Genomic DNA, 12211 nt, shown 5'->3' with positions numbered 1-12211 from the left:
GCAAACACAAACACACCACGAGTGGAGCAGGATCTGTGGGATCCAGTCTCCCTACAGTTTGCTGCCTCAGGTAGAACTGTTCTCTGGAAGGGCAAAGAGTATAAACAGATAGATTACTTACTGTCATTTTGATATGCCCCAGTAGCACTGACACCAAGCATTAGGAGAGTTGATCCCTATCCTCCTGCTATCAATACCTCTTCACTAACTACACTCTCACTTAGTAAAATTTCCCATTCTGGTCTCCCTATTTCCTTTCTTCAAAGGCTCCTCACTCTGCTGTTTTATTTCTGCATTTGCTTTTCACTTATTTAAACAACCCCTTCACTTTTTCATCATTCTTCACCTCCTGTTTAATGGCATTGTGTTTTTAATCATAAGCAAAAGCATGGCCTAAAATAGTTGCTTCAAGCAAAACACATTTCTAAGCTTATAAATATCTCATATAAATACAATCCCGGAGTAGACTTCTGGATATAAACATGCTGCTATCACTGTTCTCCTTTATGTCTCTCCAGGGTTTTTTGGTTTTTTTTTTTTTTTTTTTTTTTTTTTTTGTCTTCTTACCACATAAGCTCTTGTATTACCAGGGATGCTGTTACCTCACTGGTCTGCACAGGTCTCTCACTCCCAAACTGCTCAACTGCTGTGTTGTGTCCAATGCCCTGATGAACTCTTAACACTGGGACAACACACAGGGAATTGGATTTTCCTACCCCCCGCTCATTAGGTAGTAACACTCCAGAAACATTTTTCTTTATAAAAAAATACATATTTGTACATATACAATTCATTGTATAAAATACCTATTAACAAAGACCTGAAGCTATACCTAATGTTTGAAAATGTAAGAAATGTTGTGAAATCAGAGATCCTAAACTGGCTACAACTGAAGTCCTGTACAGCCAATGTAAGAAAGAGCATTCACAGCAGAAGCTGTTGCTATTTTCCAATATCCAAAGTGTTTTACTAACCATATACAAAGAAAAGCCATTTGTTTCTCTTTTAAATTGAGATAGACTTGTTAGGATAGACTGGCATACAATTTTAATCCTCCCAGTCTGATGGAATCTCCTCATAATGTAACTATTTGTTCAAGTTTTTTGTCTCTATTTATGCATTCTCAAAGTTCACCAAAACTCACAGTAACTTCCATTTGAAATTCCCAGATGAAAGTTTTCTGGTTTAATTTTCCTTTCCAATATGGCTTAAGCAAGCAAAATGCACCCTCTGTTGGCCAGCCATGTAATGACTCTTTTCCAAGGTCATCAAATTTTTAACAGCATGGCTTATCAAATCCTGCAATGAAGGTTTGGCTTTATCATTAAGTGTCAACTAATGTACAGATCATACAAACATTTGAATCAATATTATATTGGAATGAAACCAAAGCTGTGTAGAATATTCAGTGCTACTATATAGCCACTAGGAGATTTATGATCTTTTTCAAACACTGCTTACATCCATAAATCATTCTGGTGAGCACTAGAAATTCATTTCTTGTAACCTAATCCAAGCAAATATCTGTAGTTATTTCAGCAGCAAAGGTCAATTAACACTCACTATCACTGCAATGCATTTTTTTGAGCTTGACATGGATTGCTAGCTGGCATATTAAAAAAAGCTACACACAGAAGTTCTGGAGTGCATTTTGGATAAGGATGCTACAGAAAAATCCCAATATCATACAGGGATTATTTTGCCTGTTTTCTTTTTATTAGGATGTTTCTAGGTAAGGGTGGAATTCAGTGAGGTAAAACTGGCCAGTGTATCAGAACAGAAAATGGCAAAAAGTAACATCTTAAACCTGAATATGCTAAAACCTATACCCAGGTGAAAAAAACCTAAACTACTCAGATGAGCAAAGTGAATGTGGGCTGGTATGTGAACACTGGAGTCTAAAATTCACACCACTGTGAAGATGAAAGTTTTGTAATACATGGACATCAAATAGAGACAATATGCAATTTCTCAAAAACAGAAAGGCAGATGGATTACAGAAGATAAGATAGTGAAGAGAGGTGAAGAGGGAATTGGAGTGCAGGAACTGAGAGCTGAGATTTAAAATTCCCGATGTTTGCCAAGCTGTAGCAAAGGAAATCTTCTCTGGAGCATAAGATCCCCATTTAAAACAGATAAAATGCATACAGGCAGAACAGACTGCTGTGAAACAAGACTCCACTAAGGTCTGCACTTAACCAGTCCCTTCCACTATGCTGTTTAATAAAATGGTATTGTGGTAAAATACTTTGTAATAGTAAGAAAGCAATCTTCCTACCTTGAATGTATTCAGCTGCTGATTAATAGCCTCTGTTTCCATTCCAACAGGACCTTGTGACTCTTCATGTTCTTCAGCTCTCCCAAGCAAATTGGAAAATTCTTTTAGCTTAGTGTAAAACTCCTCAACACGGCAAATAGTACCATCCACTTGATCTTCCCTGGCTTTTGCTCTGTCTAGTAGCTTGTTGCACTGTTTATTTAGAGCTTCCAAGTCTCTCTTAATACCAACAAGATCAGGAGAAGCTTCAGCTTCTGTGGCCAGCATAATTTTACAGTTTTTATTAGCATTTTCATTATTCATTATAAGATCCCCCAGCTTTTTCATGAAACATTTTATGTCCTCTCTCTGTGATTGCAACACCTTGAGATCTCTCCCCACTGGAGCCATGCTATCAAGTTCATCATCAAACTCTGCAAACTGAGAGAACATCTCTCGGATGCTGTTTTGGAAATGACCAATTCCCTGAAGTTTGGTCTCCAGGAACGAGCACCTATTCTCAACTTGCTGCTTCACTGCAGTGTATTCTTGCTCCAAAGATTCAGCTTGGAGTAAGAGGTCAGAAACACCTGCTGAGTCAGAAGCTTCTACCACCAGGTCTTGGGCAAGCTTTTTTGCTAAGTCAACGTGAGGCTTTAAAGCTTGCAAGGCTTTCTGCTGGGCCTGCATCATTGTCAGGTGTTTGTTACTGAATGACTGAGGTCCAAGTGAGTCATGAGCTTCCAGATGCTCTTTGGCACTTTTAAGCTGTCTTTCAGTTTCCCTGGATGAGTCCTGAAACTCTTTCAGTCTTTGTGCCATGTTTTCCAAGCACTCTCTCTTCTTATGCAACTGTTCTGTAACCACTTTCACATTCTGATTCAGCACCTTAGTTTCTTCTTGAATAATTTCTTTATCTATTTGACTTGCATTGAGCAAACTTTCAGCAGAATTATTTAATAGCTCCACCATCCCATGGTGTTTATCCAGGTCCTTCTGCCATGCCCTCACCTGAACTATAGAATCCTCTATTTCAACAGGGTTTATGCCAACTTTCAATTCACACAGGTTGCTTTGGCACTTCTCTATCCATGGCTGCAGATTTTCTACATGCTGCTTATATTTGAGGGCTTTCTCCAGACAATCTGCTAATTTATCTTCCCTTTCTTTTACTTGTTTATTCATTTCATCCCACTTATTCTTGAGTGTGGCAATTTGGGATTGTAACTCTGCTTTGTCATCTCCTTGAGTCTTCTGTAAGATACTTTCTCCTTCTGCAACAATTCTTTCATAGGAACTAATCTGATCAGTCATTGTCTTCTTAAAATCTTTCTGTTCTTCAATTAGTGATTGCAAGGCATCAAGTTTGGCTGACACGGGACGAGCCTGGTTCAGCTCTTCTTTCTTTTTGCTTAGCCAGGCCTCAAAGTCCTTAGACATCTGCTGGAACTGATGAGAAGTGGCGTACGCTGACTGAAGCTGCTGAACATGGTTATCTACAAAGGAGAAGGCAGCACAGAGGTTCATTAGAAATAATAACTAATAGTGATTGCATTATGCATGATCATTAAGTTTAAGGAAGCCAGTCCCTTAGTATGTGGAGTTTGACTGGCAGACAACCAAGTTTCTTGCAAGGGGCACACTCATTCCTGTAATACAGAAGAGCAGTGAAGGCAAGAGACATGAATCAAATGAGGTGAGCTTATCCAGTCTGTGTCTACATGGATCACATTTGAGCAGATTTTGGTGGTAAAAAACACACATTTGTGATTCATGGTACTAGGAAGTGTAAGCACAGGGAATATTAAGTGGTATAACACAGTAGTGTCTAACTCACGGCCTACAGGCAATACACCTTCCTAAGGAGATTCTTTGAAGTTCCTCATGATCAGAGGAAATTAAAAACCCAAAACTGAGGCTGCTAGGGAGCACAAAGTATGATATCACTTGCAATGTATTACTTGCTCACTTCTGTTGTTCACAAGGTAAGGAAAGGCTGCAGACTACCAGCCCTCTTCTGTCACAGGCAGTTTTATACAATTACCACTGTGTTTCACTAAGCCAGTAACTGATGTTTGCCTAGAAATTATTATTTTGGTTTATACTCTGACCCTATGAAGCTGGGTAGCTCAACAGCATCTTCTTTTGGTATTCTAATTCAGTGAAGATGCACCTGAAGGAAGACTTGACAAAAGCAGCCTTGCTATTTTACTCCAAGTTATCTCTCAAACTATTCACTAGAGATCCCAAGCATCGTTCCTACCTTTTCAAGGCATGGGGATTCTTGCACCAGGCTCAGTTCACCTCTATCACAATCTTTTGCCTTACTTTATGCCTTAGTTACTGTTTTTCTTTAAATAAATACCAACCTGATTTTTGCTCGATATCCTTAAATGATTTTAAGATGCCGTCTAACTGTCTTGTAAGTTCTGCTTTCAAATATTCTTCCCCAACCAGTGTTGACAGCTCTTCACAAAGAGCTTGTGCTGCACTTATATTCTTCATTTCCAGTTCTATTTCCTCCTTCATTTCTTTAGCAATTTCCAGCTGTTGTTTCACAGCATCAGGTTGTGTACTCACAGCCAGGCTGCTGCTGAGTTTACTATCCAAGGCACTTAGTTTATCAGAGAGACTCCTGAGTAAACTTTGATACTCTGTGCTTTTCACAATGGCTTGGTCAATCCGGTCACATCTCTTCTTCAGCTGGCTGGTTAGACTGTCCCACTTTTGTGCCACAGCTGCCAGTTGCTCTTTTACAATTTCATGGGAGGGTGGATGTTCACCAGGTCTCTCCAGAATCCCCTGCCCAGCCATAGTTAACTGCTCATATTGTGGCTTTCTGGTGTCAAACTCTTTGAGAAGAATCTAGGGAAAAAAGAGAATTTTAAAAAGAATTTACTTCATGAGAAAAAAAGTGCTTCTGACAAAAAATCATTCAAACAAAAGTAGAATTTGTTGTAGCTAAGTTCCATTATTGAGTGTATCCAAGTTTAAAAGCCAGTGAAATAAATGTGCCTTCTACATAAACGATGTTGCTTCCAAGTATTTGCATCAAAGAAACAGAAAAAAAATGAGGTGAATTTACACATCATCTAATAGAAATTCAACTAGGAGACACAAGTAAACAATGAATTCTGTTAATACTACAGTAATTAAATAACCACACCAAGCAAAGTAAGTGCTGTTTTGTTTCAAGAAGTGTCTTCTTTCCTAGAAATTCTTGATATTTGCCTTAAGAAAAAACTTCAAAGAAGGTGTATTCTGACATAATATTGCAATGTTTTATTATAGAACAGACACTATTTGGCTAATTCACAAAATTACTGAATGTGTAGTGTAAGACCTTTTAAGTTTATGTCACTGGTTCTCATTTTGGGTTTTTTTGACAATAAGTCACAGTGCTTGCAAAAGAAGGGACAAATATAATGGTTTTACTTTACAAAACATTCCAAACCCTAAGTCAATTATGTTGAACTTTTAAGGACTGTGAAGTGATACATGATAGTCTTATGCCATCTGTCTAGACTTCTGAAGCACTTTCAAACTAGTATTGAGTCATAGTATTTCATATAGTATTAGAATATAGTTCATGCTTTGAACACTTCATTTTAAACAATACTGATACTAAATTTTTATTCAAAGCTTTTTTAAAGCTTTATTTTTAAAGCTTTTTTTATTAAAGCTTTAATAAAAAGTTTTTTTTCAAAAACAAATAATTTCCTATCAGTTTAGAATAATTGGCATTAATAGAAATGCTTTAAATTAAATTTTCTACCTTCTGCAACTTCATCTGATTTCACATTTAGTTTCTTTTGTCTGCAATTTGCTGTGTTGCTGTCAGTAAATTACTCCACTTTTTCATTATGCTTTTTCTTCTGTCTTTGACACTCTTGGCCCCATATCTATCCACAGTACTGCATTTCACTTGCCTTCATATTATTGTTAGTTACTGGCACAGTCAAGGGAATAAAATCTCAAAAAGCTAGTTCTAACCACAGACTGTACATGAGGAATAACAGTAAAATATCAAATTAATAACATTCAAAGGACATTTTCATTTCACTAGAGAAATCACGGTGTGGTCTAAACAGAAGGACATATTAGAGGATCAACGGTCAATGTCTCCCCAACATTTTTCTTTACCTGTTCTGATCTCTTTTCACTCTTATGATAATTTTTTTCTTGTAATTAGTGTAGCCAAGTATGATGTAAGCTGATACCAAAAGATAAACAAATCTAATGGCTTATACTAACCATGCTCTGCTCTAGATGCAAAATACTACTTTGCTAATAACAAAAAGGCAGAAGAAACTTAAATCAATGATGTGTGTTGGCACTACTCACCTGAACCTGTTGCTTTTGTGTATTCAGCATATTAGGATCAATTGATAATGGTCCCAGCACACTGACCATTAGCTCCTTTTCTACAAGCCAGTGCTTTAGCTGAGCTTCTGCTGTCTGGAACTGGATCAGGTAATTTGAAGACTCCTCCAGTTTTTGTTGTCTCTCAGATGTAACTTGATTGAGTTCTTTCCATTTGGAATCTAACAATGATAATGTTAACATATTGCATGCATGTTCTAGCAGATGGATTGTGAGACAGCAGACTATATATGAAACATAAACAGAGCTCTCTCATAAGGCTTCGTGCTGATTAACTCCAGATGCCTTATTGCAGTGACTCTGCAAATAACATCTTTTAAGTCAGACCCACGTGCACTTGGATGACAGTCAGCCACGTGCGGAATTTTTAGAGCAATGAATATTCAACATGTAATAAAATTATACTAGAATATTACTAAATTAAATACCCCCAAATTTAGGCTTTGGTCTCAAATGATATAGAAGGCAAAGGGTTCTATTCAGTTATAACTCAGGTGCCTGATTTAGATAGACAAATATCCTGCTTATTCAGTAATAAAGCCTCATAAGTTTTCAAGGGCGATCAGAAGCCTGAAATTAGGCTTCAACTCTGAACAGCCCTCTGAAAAAGCCTAAGTCTTTCAAATGCCTGTACCATTCATCTAAAACATCTAAACTAGGTACCAAATGATGAGCAATGAGAATAATTCTGCATATAGGTATTTCAAAAGTGCTGTGTGAGCTTAGGTTCACACCTCACCAGTCTGTGTTTTTTTCCACTGTGGCAAGTGGCTTCCAGAGCAGCCTTTGAGTCCTAATCTTTTAACTTCCCCCTTTCCCTCTTTGATACTGTCAGTGCTTGCTCAGTCAGTTCTGGTATTTTGCTAACTCTCCCTGTCCCTAATTTTCATGCCTGTTTTTTACAGCTCTGTTTGCTGCTTCACAGTCTTCTGCTCATTCTGTATTAATCCCCTTTCAACTCTACTAAGGGTCTGTTGGAGACCTTACCTACCAGTTGGAGACCTTACTTACCACTTAAACTTTTCAGAGTCTCACTTACAAGCAGGCGAGACTGGAAAAATTCTCAGCTTCAAAATTACTGTTTGTGTAGCAATGGAAATGCCTATCACTATGAATCAAGATTGACATACCATGCTATTGACCTGTAATTATTTAAAATATGACTAACATGAAAACAAATTTTAAAAGCTCATGACAATTAGGTGCTGTAATATCTCAAAATCTGTTCACCAAACATGGTAATTTTCTTTTTTTTTCATTGGCTTCTTAAAAAATTTTTAGCAACATTTATACAGTTTTAGAAAACAGCAAAAAACCACCAAACCCACAAAATGCCAAAAGCCTCTAGTTCAAGGGGAAAATACATGCAGAAGAGCACTACCAACAGCTCAAACAATTTTCTACATGAAATTAGAATCACTTTAATCTGTTACATTTTGTAAAAAACCCAAAATATATATGTTGTTTGTAACTGGATAATCAAGTTCTAGCTGCACAACGTTTGAAAAAGATAAAGCCTTGAGTCAAGCTATAGCCTATGCACTAATACAAATTCAAAACCCTTGGACATCACTGGAATTACTTCAGATCTACATGCTTGCAAATTGAGTTATTTCCACAGAATTTAAGAGGTAAGAGGAAACAAGGTATTAAAAATACTTGTTATTGTTAATAAATAAAAAAACTCATAATAAAACAATTTCCAAATCAGTCTGAGTTATAATATAGCTTTATTGAAATACCTATTTTATCCAATGTTTGTCTCCACTTAGGTGCCTCAGGAGAGTTAGGGTTCTTCTCCAACAGCTCTGTAACTTTGTCCTTCAGTTCCTGCACTTTATTTGCACTTTGCTTTAGTTCAGTTTCAAAAAGCTGGACATTTAGGTGATAAAAGAAATAAACGAATAAATATAAGACTAAAGAAGAATGGTAAAGTTTGCAATTCGTAATACTGAGGTCCCAAAAATGAAGATAAAAAAATTAAATACCTAGCCTGTATATACTACTTTTCTATTATGAATCTCAAAACATGTTATAATGACATATGCTGCTGGTCAATTTTTTTGGAAGAGCGAACCTGACAGATATAAACTATATTAATAATTATTGCTTAATTGAAAAAGTGACAGAACTAGAAGAATTCAGATAAGTAAGATTCACTAGGTCCCATCATATCGACATACGCTTGGAATCTGTTTGTGTACAGAAGGCAAACTGACTGATGCAGAGTACAGCTCACAGCAGAAATAACCTGGCTAGCTCCAACAGAGAGGAGGGTGGTATGGCCTCATTTACCTCAGTAGAAAGCCTGCTATCACAAACAATTTTATGTAGATCTCCTAAACCCATAGTTTAAAGAGAATCAGAATTTTAAGTGTAAACCTAAAAGAAGAGAACCTGGAATCTCTAACCTGAGATATTCCAGCAAATCCTAATTAATGCTGTTCTTGCAGACAGAAGTGAATGTTTCTTATTAATTATCCAAAACCCACAAAAATAAACACTGAACAAACTGTACTTGATTTAGAGCTTCTAGTAAAAGGTCCAGTGCATCAGATGACTCTTGCCTGGGCACTCACTCAGTTTTCCAATTATTTGTGAATACTTTTCTATTACTACACTGCGGGTTAGATGATCATGATAGCTTTGCACATTCTCTGTTAAGAAAAAAGAGCTGGTTTTCTTTCACACTTAAATCTGAATTTTATGACTGAATGTTATCCAGCTCTGAGGAAGCTGGTAGCTGGTCAGGTTAATTTTTAAGGGTGACCTGCCAAATATAAAAGAAACTCAGTTAAATCTAATTCTGTCTTTGTTTATATACAATCACAAGCAAGAAAAGAATTTTCCCTATCCATTACATTTCCTTTTATAGATGAACCTTACATGTGTAAATATTGTCCTTCATTGCTAGGGAAGCATATGTCTCCAGTGCTGAAACAGGACAGGAGCTTACTGCTGATTCAGTGGTTTTCTCATATCAATTGTAAAGGGAAAAGGAGGCTGTTGTGCAGCTATATAACTTAACAAGCATGACAGGGCTGCTGAAGAGAAACACTGCCTTGGAAGAGACATAAGCCACTGCAGCTGCAGAGACCGGGAGGTCTGTGGAGCATCAGTGAGCCAGCAGCTGCACAAACAGCTTTTGGACACATACAGCCCTTCAGATATTAAAAGTAATCTATTCTACACCTCTAAACAACTAAGATTAAAAAAGTTTATTGCATAATCAGTATAGCCTCACCTTTTCAAACTGTCCACCAAAATTACTATTTTCTGACCTGCAAAACTCATTCTCTCTGACACAGTGCTCCTTTACTCCACTGACACAGTTTGCCAGATTTGCTCTAAGCCTGACTAATATGCTTAGTAGGATCATTTAAATACTCTCTGTAACATTAAGCTAGACTGAGATATCAGTTATTTCATAGCATCTGCCTAACAACTACAAGTAAAAGTATTTGTTTGAAGGCACAATGTACCTTATGTTGTTCAACTTGGGCTTTAACTGCTTCACTATCTGTTGGAGCAGCTTCCCAGTCTGATGCAGTTTTGTCCATTTTTTGCAACCAATGCATCATTGAGGCCGATTCTTCCTGAATATTTTGCATTTTTGAAAGCATACTTTCTAGTTCTGAAATCTTTTCATTCAATAAAACTCCCAAATCTTCATAGCTGTGATTTACATTAGACATAGCTTGTTGAACAGTTGTCAGTTCTGTAAAGAGAGGTTCACAAAGACTGTGTTAGAAGTTACAAGCCCCTGAAACAATACTGAGTGTAGTGAAACAGTATTGAAGAGTACTCTGAGTTACAGTAGCTAATAGTCTCCTAAGTAAGAAAAGAAGTCACTGAATATGTGAGTTATTCCCAATCCACTCTAAATGTGACAACACTACATCAGAATGAGCTAATATAAGTTCCTATTTGCAAGAACTTCTTATTTCACAGAAATCATTATTTCAATACATACAAGTGCACAGACATGTTTCAATCTTTCTACCCATTGCTGTTTTAGTATTTTAAGTAACAATTCCATGACCAAAAGTTAAATATACTGGGCTACAGTTCAGCTACTATAAAGTCCTTATATAAAGATTCCCTTGTTTCTATAAAAGAGTCGGTCACACGTATATAAAATGGGTATCTTTGTACATTTGTGTATACACATGTTGTGAACACTGATGGGTGTTAAGGTTTCAATCCCCATTGAAAGGTATTTCTCAGAAGTCATGTCTTATATTAAAATAGCAATCCCCATATACATTTATAAAAGTATATGTTGATTCAGAAAACCAGGACAGATTTGGTTGGTCTTCAAAGAAATAATAAGATAGGCATTGTTATAATTACTTACAATATCGTGCCCTAGTCAATGTAATTGTCTTATGTGATGGTGATGTGAAATTTAAGTCTAATAATGACTGCTACAAGCAGATTTATGTACAGCATTTAAAAAATATTTCCATATTTAACAGTAATTGGCAAGCAATAATTCTTTGTCACATGCTGAAATTTTTACTGACCTTTATTTTTCAAGAAATCCTGAGTTCCTGGAGCTCCTCCTTCACCATTTAAAATTGTGCCACCTGTGGATCAAAAGAGACGAAGCCTCTTGCTTATCTGAGCCTTTTCCCACCATAACCCCACCTCTTGGAACAGAGGTGGGAACAGCATGATCCATAGCTGTCATTACAACCTCAAGAAGGAAGCTCCAGCCAGCCAGTACCATAAGTGGTATCACATAGGCAGAGCATGTGCGTAGTGGGTAGGGTGTACATGCATTCACTTACAAGGATGCACATATGATCAGCGGTCCTACTGCTCACAATTCTGTACTAAACAACTGACCAGGGCCAAAGGCTTATGACCCATCTGTGAGGCTTATTCACATCCAGATTGCTAACAGAACTTCCTTCCTCTCCCCCAAAGGACCCTGTTCCCCACTGAGAACACAGCTGGTTTTACCCAGCTGTGATGGGTATAGCCTGGGAGAAGGCAAGTTGGCAAATGCTGCAGCTGAGGAGAGCACTAAACATTAAACAGCAGAGGCCCAGAGTGCTTAGTGCACACACCACAACCAAAGGCACTGCTTACTTAGGGCACCTTTACCCACCAGGGAAATGGCTGAGATACCATTCCTGGAGGTATTTTGAAAACATGTATATGTGCTGCTTGGGGACATGGTTTAGTGCTGGACATTGTAACTCTGCACAGAAAGTTCTCAAGACCAACTGGATTAATCCCTCACTAGCTTGTCATAAGCAAGACTGAAGCATGTGCTCCATGATAGGAATTGCAATGTGGCACTCATACCTGAAGTCCTTACTGTCACTTGGAGGCAGCCACACTAATTAACTATATCAGAGCCTCTGAAACCAGAGCTAATGGGCTTTGTAAAATGGAGACAGACCAAAGAGCAGGGCCACGTGATCACACTGCAGAGAACTGCAGGGAGAATCACTTCCCGCTCTCCTGCACATATGTATTCCCAGAAGAGTAATTAACTGAGAAAGATTAATGGTTGCCTTGGAAAAGGCTGTGCATCACCCCCCAGTACCAGCTGGACAG

At 37.6% G+C, this 12211-nt stretch overlaps 1 protein-coding gene across 5 annotated transcripts in view; it reads right to left on the bottom strand.

Annotated features, from left to right (window-relative positions):
- The window catches only part of DST (dystonin), a 292214-nt gene that overhangs the window by 72615 nt on the left and 207388 nt on the right, over positions 1 to 12211 (bottom strand). For all 5 annotated transcript variants that reach the window (XM_053938621.1, XM_053938622.1, XM_053938616.1 and 2 more), the window contains 6 exons: positions 11167 to 11229; positions 10123 to 10358; positions 8383 to 8512; positions 6602 to 6801; positions 4627 to 5122; positions 2279 to 3753 (listed from right to left, as the gene is read on the bottom strand). In XM_053938621.1, the coding sequence (XP_053794596.1) occupies positions 2279 to 3753; positions 4627 to 5122; positions 6602 to 6801; positions 8383 to 8512; positions 10123 to 10358; positions 11167 to 11229 (2600 nt within the window). The remainder of the gene's footprint in view (positions 1 to 2278; positions 3754 to 4626; positions 5123 to 6601; positions 6802 to 8382; positions 8513 to 10122; positions 10359 to 11166; positions 11230 to 12211) is intronic.

This window comes from Vidua chalybeata, chromosome 3 (assembly GCF_026979565.1).
Source record: "Vidua chalybeata isolate OUT-0048 chromosome 3, bVidCha1 merged haplotype, whole genome shotgun sequence".
NCBI classification, from domain to species: Eukaryota; Metazoa; Chordata; class Aves; order Passeriformes; family Viduidae; genus Vidua; species Vidua chalybeata.
The sequence above is the reverse complement of the archived record's forward strand: the minus strand, read 5'-3'. Positions and strand labels throughout refer to the sequence as shown.